This window comes from Myodes glareolus, chromosome 3 (genome assembly GCF_982192425.1).
Source record: "Myodes glareolus chromosome 3, mMyoGla1.1, whole genome shotgun sequence".
Classification (NCBI taxonomy): Eukaryota; Metazoa; Chordata; class Mammalia; order Rodentia; family Cricetidae; genus Myodes; species Myodes glareolus.
The window spans coordinates 66,165,277-66,184,257 of NC_142028.1; the positions used below are offsets into that span (position 1 = coordinate 66,165,277).

The 18,981-nt window shown below is 48.6% G+C and overlaps 1 protein-coding gene across 1 annotated transcript in view; it reads right to left on the minus strand.

Annotated features, from left to right (window-relative positions):
* Positions 1-18,981, minus strand: part of Csmd2 (CUB and Sushi multiple domains 2) — a 562,459-nt gene that overhangs the window by 157,774 nt on the left and 385,704 nt on the right. The window contains exons 20-22 of the mRNA XM_085686610.2: positions 15,255-15,470; positions 13,931-14,119; positions 8,536-8,705 (exon numbers count right to left, since the gene is read on the minus strand). Coding sequence (XP_085542736.1) covers positions 8,536-8,705; positions 13,931-14,119; positions 15,255-15,470 — 575 coding nt within the window. The remainder of the gene's footprint in view (positions 1-8,535; positions 8,706-13,930; positions 14,120-15,254; positions 15,471-18,981) is intronic.

The following is an 18,981-nucleotide window of genomic DNA, read 5'->3' on the forward strand; positions in this document are numbered from 1 at the left end:
AAAACCTTGTGGTGGGGGAGGGCAGTTGTTTGTTTTGTTTTTGGAACACGGTTTCATAATGTATCTCTGGCTGGCCTAGAACTTGCTATGTAGAGAAGGCTGGCCTTAAACGCACAGAGATTCACCTGCTTCTGTCTCCTGAGTGTGCACCCACCATTCTAGGCTTCAAAAGCCTGTTTGTAAATATCCCATCCACCACCAATTTTAAATCCACCTCTATCATGTGTATAATTCCAGTGTGATCCCATGAGTAAGAATTTATTTGTGAATTTTTCTCTTCTGCTGCGTTTGTCTGTCCTTCCTGTGCTCTGTCCATACTGTTTTAGGTATCATAACTTTGTAATATTGTTAAGTATGCAGCAGAAGTTTTCAATTGTTTCCTTTAAAAAAGAATTCTCTCATATTTACTATCCTAGATAAAAGGAAGAGTTTTCCAAATTTTTTAAAAAAGGAAACAATCCCTTTTCAAAGAAAAATCCTCTGTTGGTCCGACTGAGTTCCATGAAGTTGACTGATCTGAAAAAAACAAAGCACTGATACAACACCAAATCTTCTGACACATGGCTTCATCTGACCGTGTTGTCACTGTATCGTAGAAAGACTCTCTACTTACTCCTGAGTGGTTTTATATTTTCCTCTGCTATTGGGAAGTAAATCTTAAAAAAAATATTTCTAACAGGTTACCATTTGCTGGACCAATTCCTTGGTAGACAGAGGGAACGGGAACATCTCCCTGAGACATCCAAGACAATTTACAGACGTCTGGCTCACCTCCCTCAAAGCGCAAAACTTTCCTAACAGAATGATACACTGGAGCAGCATTTCTGTGGACATTCCTGCATGTCTGCTTGCAAAGCTGGGCTTCAGTTCCTCCAGGGCAAAGAAGCTGCCTGCGGGGCAGTCCCCACCTTCCCTCACGTCAGATGCCACCAGGCTGCTCTCCAAAGTGGGATGCTGCTCAGCCTTACACTAGTGGCACCCAGAAGTGTCCCTGGCTTCATAGCCCTGCCAACGCTCAGCGCTCTCAGGCTAAGTTAGGCTCTTTGGATGGATGTGGACCAGGCATTTCCATTCAGCTTTCCCAGATCACCACTGGGACTAAGCGGGGGTGACTGTATGCTGACCACAATTTTACCACCCTCTTGTGAACTTCCGGTTCATATTCTCTGTGGGCATTTCCCCACACATATTACAGGTCTGTCTTCTTTTGAAACCAAATTTTTTAATTTTCTTGTAAAGATTATTTGTGTGTTGGGGGGGGAGAGCATATTTCTAGATGTTTTCTGGTTTTTGCCTCAATAACAAATGAGAATTTTATTTTCCTGATTACATGTTTTAATTGGTTACAGAAACACCAGCTGCTTTGTTGAGCTGTCTTATTGGTTCTGATAGCTTATTAGTTGAATCATTTGTGTCTTCTAAATAAACAAGACCATTTTCTACTCTCTTTTCTGATTTTTATAGCTTCCTTTGTTGTGTCTGGGTGTAACTGTAATGGCTTGGATCAGCAGCACAATGCTGAGAATGGTTGGCAATGGAATGGCGTGGTCACCGGCCTTGTTGCTCAGCTGCCTGGAAACCTGCTGAAAATTTCCCATTAAACCTAATACTTATTGTGGTGTTTAGAAGGGCTTTTCTGGTGAGAAGGTTCCACTCTCAGTTTGGTTTTTAAGAATCTTTTAAGAATCCTGACTGGAGATTGACTTACATGGCAGAATGGGGATGTAGCAACAGGATCTTTTCCTTCCTTCCTTCCTTCCTTCCTTCCTTCCTTCCTTCCTTCCTTCCTTCCTTCCTTCCTTTCTCTCTCCCTCTCTCCCCCCTTCTTCCTCTTTCCTTCCTTCTTCCTTCCCTCCCTCCCTCCCTCCCTCCCTCCATCCCTCCTTCCCTCCCCCCTCTCTTTTCTTTTTTTCCTCTCTCTCTCCTTCCCTCCCTCCCCCTCTCTCTCCTTCCCTTCTAAGGGTATTACACTGAAGCACAACAAATTCTCACTGTTTAAAGAGTTTTGACCTAGACAATGGCAATCTCATGCAGGCAGCCTAAACAATAACATTGCGAGGGGTTCTTGTGGGTAGACACAGCCTCACAGTCTTGGATCCTGCCTGTTTTGCTATCTTTGTATTGGCATGCTGCTGGATTCAATCCTATATTGTCCAGGAATTTTTAGATCAATAATCATAAGTAAGATTGGCCCAATAGGTCCATGCTTGTTTTTTATTTTTTTTTAATTTGTAGTTTTTACAGTATAAATTATATTGACAAGTTATAACTGTGCAGAATATGCAGTGGTGCTATGATTTAAGAAGAGTGAAAAGTTAAATGAAGCTAATTAACATATCCATCAACTCAACTGCCCGCCCCCCTCCACTTTCTGACAGACACTCTCCCTGCATCTGGAGCTCACTGACTTGGCTAGGCGGGCTGTGTAGTGAGCACCAGGGTCTCCCTGTATCTGACTTCGGTACAGGACTGCAGACACACACCAGTGAGATGAGTCTGTCTCTCAGGTGGGTTCTGGGGATCCGAACTCAGGTCCTCATGCTTGCGTGGCAGGCCCTCTGCTGAACAGCCAGCCTCTCCAGTCCCATTTGTCATTCTTCACTGTGTGATTTTGAAATGTGCAATCTGCTACCTGTACTCTATCCATCCCTTTATGTAATGGATCCCAAAGACAAAGCCCTAGGCGTCTGCCCAGGTAGGGCTCTGCACCATTTGACCACCACCTGCCTCTCTATTGCCTCCTCCCCCAGCCTCTGGGAACCACCATTCCTTTCTTTAACACCGTGCCATTTATAAACGTGAATGGGAGGTGGATCTTTGTCTTTCTCTGTTTCTGTAGCACCTTGATTACTGCAGGAATTATCTGTACCTGGGCTGGGACTGGGGCTTTAGTAGGTGATACAGGGGTTTTCAATTTGCAAAAATGGTGTTTTGTTTATTTGGGTTTTCACTTTCTAATATCAGCACTTTTAAAAATATTTTAATTATGCTATGGGTGGCAACGCAAGCCTTTAATCCCAGCACTCGGGAGGCAGAGGCAGGAGGATCTCCATGAGTTTGAGGCCAGCCTGGTCTACAAGAGCTAGTTCCAGGACAGGCTCCAAAGCTACACAGAAACCCTGTCTCGAAAAACCAAAACAAGAAAATTAATTTGCAGTTATGTGTGTCTTTATGTGGGTATGTGCATGTGGATACAGTGCCAGCAGAGGCCAGAAGGGGGCATGAGATCTCTTGGAGCTGAAGGTACAAGCAGTTTTGAGCTGCGAGTGGTGTTCTAGGAGCTGAACTTGGGTCTTTTGGATGATCAGCACGAACTCAACTCTGAGCCATCTCTCCAGCCCCGAATGTCATCATTTTATAATTATACATATAATTTTATAGCTGTTCCTATTTCCCTATCACCGTAGTCTGGATCACATCTACATCCCTTTTAACCCTAGTATTAGACACCTGCCATTACTTCTTTTGATCAGTCCTGTCAGGTTCATGAGTTGCTTTTGAAAAGAAAAGTTGATTTTCCTGTTAATGCTACTGCTAGTTAGTATTTTCCCTAGTAACTTCCTTATTTGATTGGTTGATTGAGACAGGATCTCATCGTGTAGCTCGGGGTGGCCTGGAACTCACTGGGTAGTTGAGGCTGTCCTTGAACTCATGTCATTCTTCCCGTTCAGTTCCCAGGTACTGGAATTACACACTGGAATCACCATGCCCAGTTTCTGCTCATCTTTTGAAACTATCTTTTCCAGTCTGGGTGTACATATGCCTGCCATCCCAGCATGTGGGAGAGCTTGGGAGCTACACCTAGAGACTCCCCAACACGAGCAAGCAGACAAACAGGTGTCTTTCTTCTCCTCTCTTTGGTTTATTCTGTCATGTTATTCAAGTCAGCAAGCCCTTATTTATTTTTCATGTGGGTGATAAGTCAGAACCTCACAGAGGTATATTAGAATTTTCCAAGGAAACCCCTACAATTACTAACTTTCCTAGTAGCCATGTTATTTGGCATATCAAGTTTTATTGTGGATTGGTTGAACATTTCATTAATACGAAAGAATCCTCTTCTTCATTTCCTTTTGAGATGTGAAGACGTTCTCAAGAGCGTCCTGTAATGAGCTGATTTCATTTTTTCTGTGTTACCACCTCCCTCCATTGTCTCCGTTCGGTGTTTTAATTGGATGATCATGTTTTTCATCTCCATCCAATCTTTCCTCATCGGAGATAGCTCTGTTTTCATTATTGCCTATTTTGTGCCATAAATACAATATTCTCTCAACTCCTGCGAAGAATACCAATTAGGAGCTTTAAAAGCATGCTTCTGTTCTTTGTGGCAAACAGAGGGGCAATTAGCTCCGATCCCTCAGACAGGTCCCCTTCTCATCTGCTGAATATTCACACATATCTGGTTAATTTCCTTGTTGGCCCATCATTGCAGAGGGAAAATGGAAATGGAGACTATAAATACCCCCTACATTCTAAGCGGGAGCAAAGAGCTGTGCCCGAAGGTGCCCCAGCATGTAGAACTATTTCCAGTGGAGGGGTGTTGGGGATGGTGGCAGACCCTTCTCTACTGAGCCTGACAACTCTTGATGATCTTTCCCTGGCGTGTCAACAAAAGCCAGAATGTCATGTCAGGATAGAATCGGGACTCCAACGTCCCTCAAACCTGATACTCATGTTGAAAGCAAGGAGGAATGAGATCTTGTCCCCAACAAAGTCTTCGGGTTATGTAGCTGGTGAGGCTAAGATGGCTGACCAGAGAGCCCCAGGATCCCCTTGCTTCCACTCCTTCGGTGATGGTTTCACAAGTCTGTGCCCCCACTCCCGGCTTTTTGTATGAGTATTGGAGGTAAAACTTGTGTCCTCATGCTTGTGCGGGAGCATTATATCCACTTAGCTATTTCCTCAGTCCTTCCTTGAATCTGTGATACTTAATTCCCAAGCCGCGAATCATCACAGGATGTCCTCACCAAGTTACAATAAACCAAGGAAGCTCTCTTCAGAAGCAGTACCATGTTCCTGGGCTCACCGCCTCTAGAACTGAGAACTGGATAAACCTATATTTTTATGTCCGTTAAAAAATTCTTGTAAGTTGCATATGAAAGGCACTCTTGCCTGATTTCCAGGACTAAGACTATCTTTCTTCAACTGCCTTTAGCTATCCTGGTGGGACCCTGTGCAGGCTGCAGTATGTGCATGGGCTTCCTCTGATATCTTGATCTGGGAGTTGTCTTTCTGTACGACTGTGTTTTGTGGGCCCTCCTCTCTGGCTCATGTCAGGCTGGCAGGCAGACCAGCTGCAATGACCATATCAAAAAGAGTGAGGTGGCAACAGGAAACAAGCCAGAGCATGTGGACTAATCTACACTTTGGAGAACTTTTATTTTTTAGGGTAATGACCAGGTCGGAAGTCATATATGCAGGAGAACATGCCAGGCCATAAATACAAGCCCTCAGGTTTGGAGGATCAGTCAGTTGCATGAAACAGATCAATATCATCTCGGGAGACAAGCAAAGTGTGGAGAAGATACCCAGGTCTGTTCAGGTGTGTGTGTGTGTGTGTGTGTGTGTGTGTGTGTGTGTGTGCTGAAAAACAAAAGCCACTGATATGTCTCAATGCTCACTGGGTTGTTTTATACACTACTCAGTTATTTCATGAGGACTGAGGTAAGAATGAGAAATGCTCCCACCAAAACAAGAAATGAGCTGTGTGTGTGTGTGTGTGTGTGTATGTGTGTGTGTGAGAGAGGGGGGGTGTATGTGTGTGTGAGAGAGAAAATGTGTGTGTGTGTGTGTGTGTGTGTGTGTGAGAGAGAGAGAGAGAGAGAGAGGGTGTGTATGCGTGTGTGTGAGAGAAAATTTGTGTGTGTGTGTGTGTGTGTGTGTGAGAGAGAGAGAGAGAGTGTGTATGCGTGTGTGTGAGAGAAAATTTGTGTCTGTGTGTGTGTGTGTGTGTGTGTGTGTGTATGTGAGAGAGAGAGAGAGAGAGAGAGAGAGAGAGACAGAGAGACAGAGAGAGACAGAGAGCATACACTGGCTCAAGGGATGGGTCAGTGTACCAACTGTGCATAAACATGACTGTCTTTAGTGGTTCTTCCTTCCTTCTACTTCCCAGAGTAAAGGCCTTTGGTTGTTCTGAATGTTCCTCATGTTAGTATTTCTCCAGCTGCTGAGAATGAAATCGTATTAGGATAAGCTAGTAAAGTTCCTTGGCTTAGGATGAAAATGCCTAAATCTGGGCGATGTTTTCCGTATAATCCGTTTTATTACTGCAGTTCTTTAGTAGAGTCTCCAAGTTCAACTGTTTATTACCCACACACGAATACCCTTCAGATTATCAGTGACAGCCACTTAAGCACACACAAAGACATCCAAGGCAGATGTCTCTCCAGCTCAGAATAACTTCCTCTATTGTCTGAATCCTGCCATTTCTTTCCCTAATGAGCTCACGTCCTTCAGCCTATTGACACTCAGAGGCCATTGTCACACCAGGGTGATGCTACTGCATGCTCAAGGCATATGTAAGAACATGTGCACAGAGCATGATGACACATGGTGCAGGTGGAAGCAAGCAGATGTACCAGACCAGGCACACAAGTTCACATACATGTGGAAACGTATGTAAGAAAGTGTGCGCACACACACATATCATGTACTCACACATTCATGCTACACACCCCAACCATGTACACAATAACATACACGCATGTGATCACACATACACTACCCACATGTATTCATGTACACAGGTACACACATGTACTCATACATATACCACACACATAACATATATACACATGAACTCATACATATGCTATACACAAAACATGTACTCAGGCACACAATATCTATAAGCACATATACACAGATACTACACACAACAGGTACAAATGTGTAATTACATATATATCACACAATATGTACATACATACACTGTATATAACATGCACATGCATGCTCATAACACACAATTGCAACATGAATACAAACAATGTGTATGTACATATATGCACACACACTACACATGTGTACACAAAAATACTTTACACACATACATCACACACACACTGTCTTAGTTAGGGTTTCTATTGCTTTGCTAAAACTCCTTGACATAAAGGAACTTGGGGAGGATGTATTTCGTCTCACAGGTCCACATCACAGTCCTTCACCGAGGGAAGTTAGGATAGGAACTCGAGGCAGGAATCTGGAGGAAGGAACTCAAGTAGAAGCCATGAAGGAATGTTATTTACTGGCTTGTTTTCCCTGGCCTGCTCAGTTTGCTTCTGAATACATGGTAGAACTAATGCCAAGAGGCATTATCCACAGTGGGCTGTGTCAACCCACAATGAAGAAAACGCCCCCATAGGCTTGACCACAGATGAATCTTAAGGATACATTTCCTCCATTGTGGTTCCTTTTTCTCAGATAACTCTAGTTTGTGTCAAGTTGACAACCAAACAAGACAACAAAAATACAAATAGGATACATATATGCATATGCATGTGTGACACACACACACATATGAGCTCTTAATTGCTCAGATTGAAGATCATGGTCCATGTCTTAGTTTGAATTTCTATTGCTGTGAAGAGATACCATGACCACAGCAACTCTTATAAAGGAAAAGATTTAACTGGGTGGCTTACAGTTTCAGAGGTTTAATCCATCATCATCATGGTAGAACATGGTGACATGCAGGCAGACATGGCGCTGGAGAAGGAGCTGAGCTCTTACATCTTGACATGCAGGCAACAGGAAGTGGTCTGAGACATTGGGCGTAGCTTGAGTACATACGAGACCTCAAAGCCTGCCCACAGTGACACAGTTTCTCTAACAAGGCCACACCCACTCTAATAAAACACCTCCTAATAGTGCCACCCCCATGAGCTTATGGGGGCCAATTACAGTAAATTACCACAGTCTACAACGGAAAATCTGACCCACTGACTGCTCTGAGTTCATCACTGCTTTGTAAAAACGTGCGTGTGTATGTACTGAACGTGTACAAGTACACTTTTACGTGTGTGAATCTGTGTGTGTGGTGTAGCATATGTGCAAGTACATGTTTCACAGATATGCATGTGTGTATGTACTTGTGCATGTGTGTATATGGGGTCGATGTTAGCTGTCTTCCTCTGTAGCTTTTCCACTGATTTTTAGAGACAGGGTCTCTCACAGGACCTGGAAATAACTGATAGGCCAGACGGGCCACTTAGAATTACAACTGTGTCTACCATGCTGGGCTTTCACATGGGTGTAGGGGACCCAAATTCTTATGCTTACACAGCGGGCACTTTGCCAGCTGAGCTATCTCCCATTATTTTTATCACGCAGTGTTAACTCACATCTGTGGGAGCAGAATCAGACAGTTCCCCAGCAAATACTAAGGCCCCCCCACCCCCCACTTTTGGTTTTTTTCCCAGGTAAGGCTATCCATCAGGACTCAAGGGGCAGAGGGAGGCTTGTCCACCGTACCAGAGAGAGAGGGGGCGGGGAGTAACTACATTCTGCACATGGTCTGCCATCACCTGTCATTACCTTGAGGAGGTCTCCTTCAGCGAGTTCAAATGCCTTGGCTTTAAGCTGAATCCCCTTCCCCGGCTGGGTCTGGATGGAGTAGATACATTCGTGATTGTTATTGTAGTTCACAGGAAAGTTGGGGGACAGCAAAGTGCCCTGAGTGCCCGTGACCGAATTCCCACACTCCGCTGGAACGACAATCATAATATCCACAGATTAACCCACTCACACGAAACGCTACTCGCTCTGCATAACCTCACAGGGGCGACAAGGCTGCCTGGCTTCCCATCTGCCTGTGGTCTGTCTGCCTCCAGGACAGCCTATCAAACTTTTAACAGCACTAGCCTACCCACAATTCCGCCTGCTTTCTTCATCTGTCTTGCCCTGCTTGTCCCTTCTCTAGAAATAGAAGATACACCACTGGATGTCCTTCTCTTTTACTGTGTTAGTTTATAAAGCACTGGTTCCCCACATCTGTTTGCGTGGTATCATAGCAACAGAAGGATGCTAGAGAAAGAGACAGCCATACCTTTTAATACTCATAGACAGGAGCTAGGTAGAGATGCATCACGATCGCTAACCCTTATACACAGAACACCGCAGCCACATTACCAGGGTCATCCCAGCCAAGAGTCACAAATACCAGACCCAACAGGCAAGTACAAGCCCTCTTTCCTAGTGTAGACACAGGAGCCCACACTTAGCTGCTTGCACTTAGTGTCTGTCAATTCAGAACAAGGATGGGCTGGCAATTCCACCTTCTTGGGCCTGTGTTGGGGACCTGGGGCTCCGGAGAAGGTTTGTGCAGAAGCTTTAACAAGATCCTGCATCATTTGCCAGTCAATACAACCACCCCACCTGCATCTGGAAACCTGTTTCCTGTCCCGCAGAAATGGCCTTTCTCGGACCTGTATTTATAGCAGGCATCACACTCTACTTGACTTGTTAATAGTTCCATCTTCTCTGCTGTCTTATGATTCTTCAGGGGACTGTTCACAGCTCCCTCTCGTCTACACATGGGCAGTGCCTGGCTAGCTCAGACTTGGTGGCAAGGCATGGCGAGGGACCCTGCAGCGGGCTTTCTAGGATGACTAATTGTGGGACTCTCCTCGCTAACGCCCTGTGTCAAGGCCCCTGCCACATTGCTACCTGCTAGCCTATCATTTGCATTCGTTTCTTACCCAAACTATGAGCTACACAAGGCCAGGACCATGCTTCAAGAAGCTGTACATTTCCAAGGCCCATACCTATAAGACAAATGTTTGTCAAATACATGGATGAATGGAGGAATGTGGCCGTACACCCATCTCAGTAGAGGCACGGGGCTAAAAATAACCCGGTTCCAGAAGGGTGGAAACAGGAATCCAGATGGCAACTCATTATGTGTCTGGACAGATGGGAGGTTTGGAGTATGTCTCTGTGGTGGTTGGTGGCATGTCTGCTTTTCCCTGCTGCTGCTCTGTGCCCTTACTCTTGGCTGGAAGGACCTTCAAGTCCACTAAGAGGCCATTAGCCAGCTCTAGTTGCCCTAAGCTGGGAGTGGGGTAGATGACACCCACAAGGCACAGGGAAGCCTTTGGAGCTGAGTCTTTGTCCCCAAAGTTTCTCTTAGTTCTTTTAAAGTGGCGGCTATGTCCCACTACCAAGTCTCTACTTTTCAATGGGCTCTGATCTCCCGGTCCCTCTGCTATTCTCTGCTTTAGTTTCCCAAGACTGCACAGGGTCTTGTTTGTTTGTCTCGAAGGAGGCAGGGTTCCTTGAGTGCCTGAAACTCAGTTGTTGAGCAAAGGGACAAAGTTTCAGATGAACGAGAACAACAGGGATATAAAACTGAAGGGACAAGGTGCGGAGGCCCCCTGGGGCAGCCGTGGCTGACAATCTCAGCAAGCAAGTTTCTAGACTATGTATTTTCTGGGGACCCTCAGATGAGGCGGTGTGGCTTGGGGGCAGTGCTACGGCTTGTGCACAGATGACTCGGTCTGTCAGCCGCAGTGCCCCACAGTCATCTCTGGACTTCACATTTTTTCCCTCCAGCTAGGCAGAGGCATGAGATGAGTAGGGCAGACAGATTTAAGAGGCAGACAAGTGGTATCAGCTTTCTGAACCCTGGGCTCCTCCTCTGGATTGTAAGAGTCTCCTCCTGAGACTCGAGAACAGAAGTGTACAGGTTGACATGTGAAACTGGTGAACACAGAGGGCGTGGCCAAGACCGTGGGCCTTTGCTCTGTAATTCTTCGTCTGGTTTCCAACTTGTCTGCCTCCACCGAGCGTGGCAGCCTGTCTGCTCTGGACTGTCAGGAATCCTATGGGAAGCTTGTCACTGCTCAGACTCACAGTACCCTTATTGTTCCTAAAGCCCCTTGCCCTTTGCCCAGCTCATGACAGCTGGCTTCCTCAAACATGGCCTTTAGATTGCCTTCTCAACCCCAGCTTTCTGCACACCAACTTTCTGCCCCACCTCAGTCTAGTGAGACCCTCCCGTCTCCTCCACACACTAGCACATATGTAAGAAAGGACACAGGACTGCTTGCCTCCTAGGTTGCCAGTCCCTACCCAGTGATCAAGCCCTGACTCTCTGCCAGAGCTTTTCCTGGTTCTAGGTACCAGAGAAAGGAGAAGAGAGGGAAGGGGTGTGGCACTTGTTTCTGGGAGAATTTCCAGAGAGGCAGGGGAGATGAGCAGATGCCACAGGAAGCCAAACACGGGCGTAAATGGAAAAACAAACCAGTGTTCCAGAGAAACAAACGGGCACATGCCCAGAAGTGCCACTGCCGATCCATATATCTGTCGCCCCTGTCAGATGAGGTCTCGGTAAGGGCAAGGGCTGGATCTTATCCATCAGTCTGGGGCTCCTGAGGCAGAGGGTCAGGTCTTCTCCATCACTGTGGGTCTTCCAAGGACAGGGCCACATCTCTTGTTGTAGCCTGGGGTCCCCTCCCAGGGTCAAGGCTGTCTCTTCCACATCAAATGCAGGAGCCCCTGAGGTCAGGGGCTGGCTCACCCTGTCACACCATGAAGTAGAGCTCAGGGCTATTTACATCCTCCGTGGCTGGGAATGTTCCCAGTGGCACAGAGTGGACTAAATCATCTAAGTGACACCTACAGGGAAGGTGACAAGCGAGAGCACCCCCACGGGTGGGCAGGCCTGCCATAACTCTGGCGGGAGTCTCTGCTGCAGGGCTGGCTGTAATTAGAGGTGATTATAATTGCTGCTGCGTTATTAATGCCATGTGAAACAGAAGACAAATGTAATAATGAAAATATTGTGTGGTGTCATGAACAAACAGTAATTGGAATAATGAGTTAAAGGATGAGCCGGTGTAACGAGACTGGCGAGGCGAGAGCTTTGGTGGTGGTGAGCGTTTGGGGCCAGGAGAACCCCGTTGGAGGCAAAGTCTCTCCAAGCCTCTCATGGAGGGGGGTTTCCAGAGGTGAGGGCCACTGCTGGCGGTCAGGTCTGAACTGACCTTCCCCAGGGTGCGTTAGTTCTCTTGCAGCCTTTTGCCTGAATGCTCCTCCCTCTGAATTTGTAAAAGATTATTGACAATGTAATGACAAGTCATTAATCCATAAAGGGAATGATAAAAATGTTATTGGCAAAGTGACAATTATGTGGATCTCCCTGGCTTATGGAAACGATGCCACCTCATCTAGAACAAGTCAGATGTGGTTATCTCCATTTAACAAATGAGGAAGTCAGGCAGAAGGGTCTGGTGGTGCTAATGGTTTGGTAATTGGCAGAGCAGAGACATGACCTTGATTGGTGTGCCTGCTCAGCAGGGCACAGCTCATCCCGCTAGCCTGGGCAGTTGTTCTCTGCAGAGCCCTGGTCCCCATGGAGTTGCCCAGGGAAGGGCTGATCACATAGGCTTGTTCGCTTTTTGCTTTTCCTTTTCTTTCTTGTTTTTGGGTGTTTGTGCACTTGCATGAGTACACGTGTGGAAGTCAGGGGACAATGCCAGTTCTACTGCCCACCTGGCTTTATTTTTGAGACAGAGTCTGATAAACCTGGAGCTTGCCAGGACAATAAGCTACGTGGCCATCCAGCCCTGGGGGTCCACTTTCTCAGTGTTGACTTCTAAGTGTCTGCCACCACACTTGGCTTTTTTATGTTGGTGCTGGGAATTGAACTCGGGTCCTCATGCTTGCAAGACAAGCACTTTACTGGCTGAGTTACTACCCAGGCCTCTTCTGTCTTCTGGGTTTTTTTTCTCCTTCCCTCTTCCCTCCTCTCCCTCTCTTCTCCTTCCCTCTTCCTCTATCTCTGTCTCTCTGTCTCTCTGTCTCTCTCTCTCTTTTCACTTCACAATTGAACCCGGACCTCCTGTATGTCAGGGAAGCTCTCTATCACTGAGCTATGCTCCTCACACCTCAGGGGCTTTGAGATGCTGATTCCTGTCTTAATGGATGCAGGCTTCTTTGATCTCTTCCTTGTGTTTTCTGAGAGGTGGTGAGCACCTTACTAACTCACCCTGTGTTCTACTTGCCCCTGCACTGAGGGCATTGAGCAAACAGGATCTCCAGCCTTATAAACCACCCACAGTAATAATTGTCCTAGGCTGTCACCAGGCATCCCATTCCCTCTGGGCCCTGAGCCCTGATTAACCTTCTTCTGGACTCTGGCAAGAATGTATGCCAGTCTGGTGCCTATGCCCTGCACACTCCCTGTCCTCTTCAGCATCTCTGGTTCCTCTGCCACCTGCGCCCAGATGACTTCCCAGGCAGCGTCATGGCTGAGGCCTGGCTACTCTATCCCCTCACATCCAGCTCCTCCCTATCTCTGCTAGAATGCACTTTACTAGAGTGGCTCTTCCTGCCCACCTTCTTGAAGATGCAGCCTCCCTCCGGCACCTCCTCTGCCGCCTGCCTTTCCTCTGTGCTTCTCAGTACAGCTTCCTAGGTACACATCTATGGGTTTCTGGTGTGTTCCCCTCCATGGGAATAGGGGTCCCTCTCTATGTGTTCACTATTCATACCTCCTGCCCTTCCCTTGCCCTGGCTGGGTGGAGGGTCTTTCTAGGGATTTCCCCAAGAGCAGACACCCCTATGCAGATGGATTGGGACTCCTTTTGGTCAAAGGCTTGTCCTCTTCCGCTAGGCCCCCAACTACAGTGCTATGTAAGAGACATCTGAAAGCAGAAGCCTGTGCTAATGGCTGGGGGTGAGCGGACTGGAGTCTACTGGAACTGCTTGTCAAAGGGCCAGGTCAGGCCACAGAGCAGATTCCTCTGCACCTCACAGAGGTCTTTAGGCTACCCATCCAGCATCCCTCTGTAGGTAAGTGTAGCTATGCTGATCCTTGAACCCAGACCCATCAGCCTCCCGGTTGGTGGCAGCCCTCCACCTCACACCACTGAACTAAATTTGGCCCACCCCATCAAGTGAAGCAGAATGAAAGCACGTGACCACCTACCAACACACCTTGGCAGAGGCGAGCTCCACAGGCGCCGTCTGCCCCCCAGGCACGTGATGCGGGCCGTGCCCTCCAGACGGTACCCGGGGAAGCAGGAGAAGGTCAGGGTGTCACCCACACCAAACTGTAAGCCCTTCCGGATGCTGTAGGCTGGGACCTCCGGCTCCTCACAGGGTTCTAGGTCATACTCTGCAAAGGAAGGCAGTGGGAGTGTTAGGCACAAAGACACCTGGGGATAGCCCCAGTGCTGAGGAAAGGACCAGAAATAAAAACAGAGACTCTATAGCATGCTAGCCTTCAACCAGTGTGGGGAAGAGTCATCCTGAGGGCTGAGGTCAAGAGAAATTTTGGGAATCCTCATTACTGGGGCTCAGGGTTTTGGAGAACTGCTCCTTGGAGGATTTCTGAGGGTCCTCCCTCCCCTCCTTGTTCCTTGGGTTCCATTTGAACCCCGAGATCTGGTGCTTTCTCTCCAGGCACTAACCAGCCCGACACAATCAGCGGTTTTCAGGGGGTCAGAGTCTGGGACTCTGCTTCAAGCAACTTGCACTAGGATCCTGACTCCAAATGGCTCTCTCGAAGTTTCCTCTGGGTGAGGCTGGCTTTGAGACCTATGGTAAGCACAGCAGGTGGCAACGATGGATCAAGGACCCGCATGATGTCTTTAGTGACATCATGAAAGTGACTATCTCTCGATGCCCAGTGCTCTGTATAGTAGGGATGAGGGTCCGACTGGTCAGGCCTGCCCAGGCAGGTGACCTGGGGCTCCTGGGTAGAGGGCAGCAAGGGACTGAACTGAGATACAGTCAAGGAGAACTCCTTGGTATCTCAGTATTGCTAATGCAGGAGACCTTTGAGGACCTCAGGATGAGGGTGCTGGGGACAGCGGTGACAGGAGCCAAGCCCTCTTCTCTCTCCCTGAAGGCCAAGAAAGAGCCTTCTTTTCAGGATTCCCCCAGTATATTAGTCTGCAATGAGCACTGGTGCTGACACTAAATGAGACTGAAGACGCGGACACACTAACCCCCAACTCTTTCCTTCTGTGATTGTTGGGGCTGTGAAGCAGTAGAAGTGGACCGAGAGGAGAATGTAAAGCCAGGAGAGCAGGAAGGGGCGCCTAGGAAATCCTCACATTCGGTGAGTCACAGAATGAACCTACTGATCCCTGCTGAGACCATTCCTGGGAAGTCCTTCCTTATGTTTAAGCTAAGCATCTCTAGCTGCGGTGTTGAGGTCAGTCACTGTGAGACTGGAGAGCTACACCAGAGGGGGAGAGAGAGAATGGCCCCTGGTTTCTTTCTCCCAGGACGGTCATGCTCATTACCTGAGAAGGTGATGTTGAATCCTTCATAGGACATGGAGAAATCAGAGATGAAGCGGACTTGGGCAGTGAAGTTGCCATAGAGCCCAGCGCTGATGGGTGCTGGGAGCCTTGAACCGGTCAGCTGCCTCAGGGGCTGCGTGAAGCTGCCGTTCTCAGTGATGAGGAGGTAATCATGGCCGCTCTCCAGGTGGAAGGTGTGGAAGGTGAAGAACACGCCTGCAGAGAGAGCAGAGGCCCCAGCTGGCATGGGTAGGTGGCTGGAGACAGTCAGGGACAGCCATGGCTCAGCTCCGACATGGCCTCACAGCCGTTCACTGTGGCTTTCGGGAGTCTGTACCATGGGTGAGGATCTAGCGTGTTAAACAAAGGGCTGCCGTCAGAGGGATGGGTGCTAGACTGAGTGTAGACCAGCCTGCTATGGGTGCCTGGACAACAGTCTACAGCAGGAGGAGGGGCTACAGCAGGAGGAGGGGCTAGGGAGATGGCTCAGTCAGATGCTTGCAGTGAGGACCTGAGTTCAATCCCCAGAATCCATGTAAACAAGCTGTGTGTGTGTGTGTGTGTGTGTGTGTGTGTGTGTGTGTGTGTGTGTGTGTGTCTGTGCACACGTGCGGTTGTTAATCCCACAGCTGGGAAGGCAGAGACAGGCTGATCCCTGAGGCTCACTCAACAACCCACTCTATCCCTACCTGTGAAGACCAGGCCAGTGAGAGATTCTGTCTCCAAAATCATAATAGACAGCTCTGAGGAACCACACCAGAGCTGTCCTCTGGCCTCCACACACACATGTGTGCCAGTGTTCAAACACGCACTCACAGAAGCATGCACGCGTGAATGAGTAATTGATTAAAAAATGTAGCAGGAAGATAGGCGTATGGGACAACTTTGCAAAGAATTCAACCTGAGTTGAATTTTGATGGCAGGATGCACAGTCATTCGGCAGATTAAGATAAGGAGGATTGTCCCAGCAGGGGACCAGCCTTATCTCTGGGGACAGTGCAGCTGTGATGTCCAGAACTTCAAGAGCAGCATGACAGCTGGGCATATTTAGGGAGAAGCACCTAGACCTGAAGCTGGGGACAGACCTGGCACTTCTGTGGAGCGAACAAGAGAGCTGTCCCCTCCCACCACAGGTCAGTCTTTGGTTATAGCAAGATGGCGGTCATGAGAAGGACGGAGCTGGAGGGGAAGAGGCAGAGAAGTCAGTACAGCGATGGCTGCTCGCACCGGAGCAGAGGTGGGGCTTGGCATCATGGGCAGGAGCAGGAGGTGGGTAGGGGATGCCAGGCAGGAGGGCTGGCAGCAATGGCAGGGGGGATGCAAAGGGGCAAAGGGGTGGCTGGGAGTGCTTCAGCCTAAAGACACGCAGCTGCCGTAGAGAGCAGAACAGTGGCTCTGGTGCTGGACCCGTCCTGGGCAGCATCTAGGCTTCGAGTGAGCAGCTAGAGAAAGATTCAGGAGTTTGGGACTTGGGTGGGACGTCAGTGGATCTGAGAGTCACCAGCAGAAGGTGGCATTTGAAGCCGCCAGCGTGGACGAGCGCGCTTAGGACAGTTTGCAGCATCAGAGAAGGGACAGTGGAAGCTGGGGAGTGACCTGAGATAGAGCAGGGGCAGAGGCAACCAGGAGAACTAGAGCGGGGAAGCGGGGCACGTGAGAACCCTTGAAGAACAGTGGAGATGTAGCTGTGTCGTTTTGCATAAGGACATATGTCCATGGCGCCTACAAGTGTTAGAATTCAGGAGGGAGGTTAAAAGTGTAAGGCAAAAGTAGAAGTAACAATATTTCTTCACTGAGTTCTAAGTCCCTGGTACCACTATTATTATTATTTTTTCTGTTTTGCTTGCTCTGAGGCCAACACTTAGCAGCTGGAAGCGAAGCTGTAGAAATGGATCTGCCAGTTACCCTAAACTGTGGATGTGATCTGCTCCCTCTCCATCCATTTTGTACCGGGGTAAAACAAGGCACAAAGAGCTGAAGTCATTTCCCCAAGGTCCTTCTCATAGACAGCAGAGCTGAAGCCAGGCCGCCTGACTGCAGAGGCAATTCTGTCCTCCTCCCTCTCAGTCCCAGGATGCAGCCTCTCAGGCAGAGGAAGAGAGGAGGTGGCGATGGGGGGGGGGGCGGCGGGAGGAAGCTGATGGAACAGAAGGATATTAACAACCAGCGCAGCTCTTGAGCTTGTCCTGACTTCTGTTTGTGTGGATCTATGCGTCAGTGTCTGTGTGAGCCAGGACATCCATGGGCCATGTAGCGTGACAAGGACAGGGCTCATTTGCTACTGTGTGTGGGCTATGGACCTGCATTATGGCATCACGTGGGAGCCTGGGAGAAATGCCTCTCTACAGACCTACTGAGTCACAATCCGCATGCAAAGCAGCTTCCACTGGCTGGCAGGCACCTAAAAGAGCCACCTCTGCACGTTCACCACCACAGACGCACTTTTGGTAACTGATGGATGGATCGAAGGCCCTAAGGCTAAAACATTTAAAAAGGTTTTCATGTTCTCACCTCCCTGCGGAGAGGGAGGAACGGGGGTTTCCCAGGTATCAATGAGAGCTGGGGAGACAGAAATCACAGAGGTGGTGGGGCTAGGGTGATGGTTTGTAAATACTTTATGTCGAGGTAACCAATACGCACCCAAGTACGGATATGTCCAAAGATACAGGTCCTGTGTCCCTACCAAACATTAGGCTTGGTGCTTAGAGCTGAGAAAGATCTAGTTTAGTGAAGGAAAGAGCAGCAGTGGGTAATCTCAGTGGGGCTGGAGTCTGAGCAACTGTGCCTAGGGACCTTCATGAGAAGCCAGGGAGGGACTCACCAAAGAGGGTAGGTACGGCCCTTGGCAAACAGGTCTGAGCATGCGTGAAGAGAACACATGGGTCAGACACAGTAACCAGCAGAAACAAGTGGATGAGACACCGGCCTGGCCCTGCTCCTCCAGCGTGCAAACACAGCCTCTCCTGGGGAGTAAACATTTGGCTGGGAATCTAAGGATGAGCAAGTTCAGCTGAAAGCCTCAAGTTTCCCAGCTGTGTTGATTGCTTGGGGCTTTTTGGCCATTGTGAAGAACGGAAGATATTGTCATAGAGATAGGCATTGCACTAGTCGGAGTTTGAATCCTATTCGGCGTGAGAGATGCATACAGTAAGGTGAGCTACCGCACAGGGCAGAAATCGCAGGGAGCCCCTGTCTGAGCCCAGGTGGAAAGGCAGTAGCCAAAGCTGCCTGGGTCCCTCCCTCGGGAGGCTCCTTCCCTCAGCTGCCCTGGGTGAGTGGCAGACTCTCCTCCCAGGCGGCAATTAGTCCTGGGGTGAGGCACAGCTGGAAGAGCCACACTGCTAAGCTTCCCTTGCCATCCTGGCACACAGCAGGGGCCCAGCAGGTGATCTGGCCTCCAGGTCCCCAGGGGACCTAGAGGTTAGAAGAGGCCATTCCTGGTGTGGCAGGGACTAGTGGCTAAAATGCCAAGATTAACACATCAAAGAAGCTCATTTGCCCAGGGAACCTGGAAGTCCTTCCTCACCTTGAAGTGGGCTTCACAGAACAGAGCCTTGTGTGTGTGTGTGTGTGTGTGTTGGTTTGGTACAGACGGGTGGTGGTGCAGGTATTAGGAAGTTATAAGGGGCTCTCTTATAATGTAGCCTGATGCTTTGGGGATGTTTTTCTCAGTTCACTTCCATTCTTGGAAGTGCTTTTTCCTTCTTGGTAAGCTGTCTTCCATTTC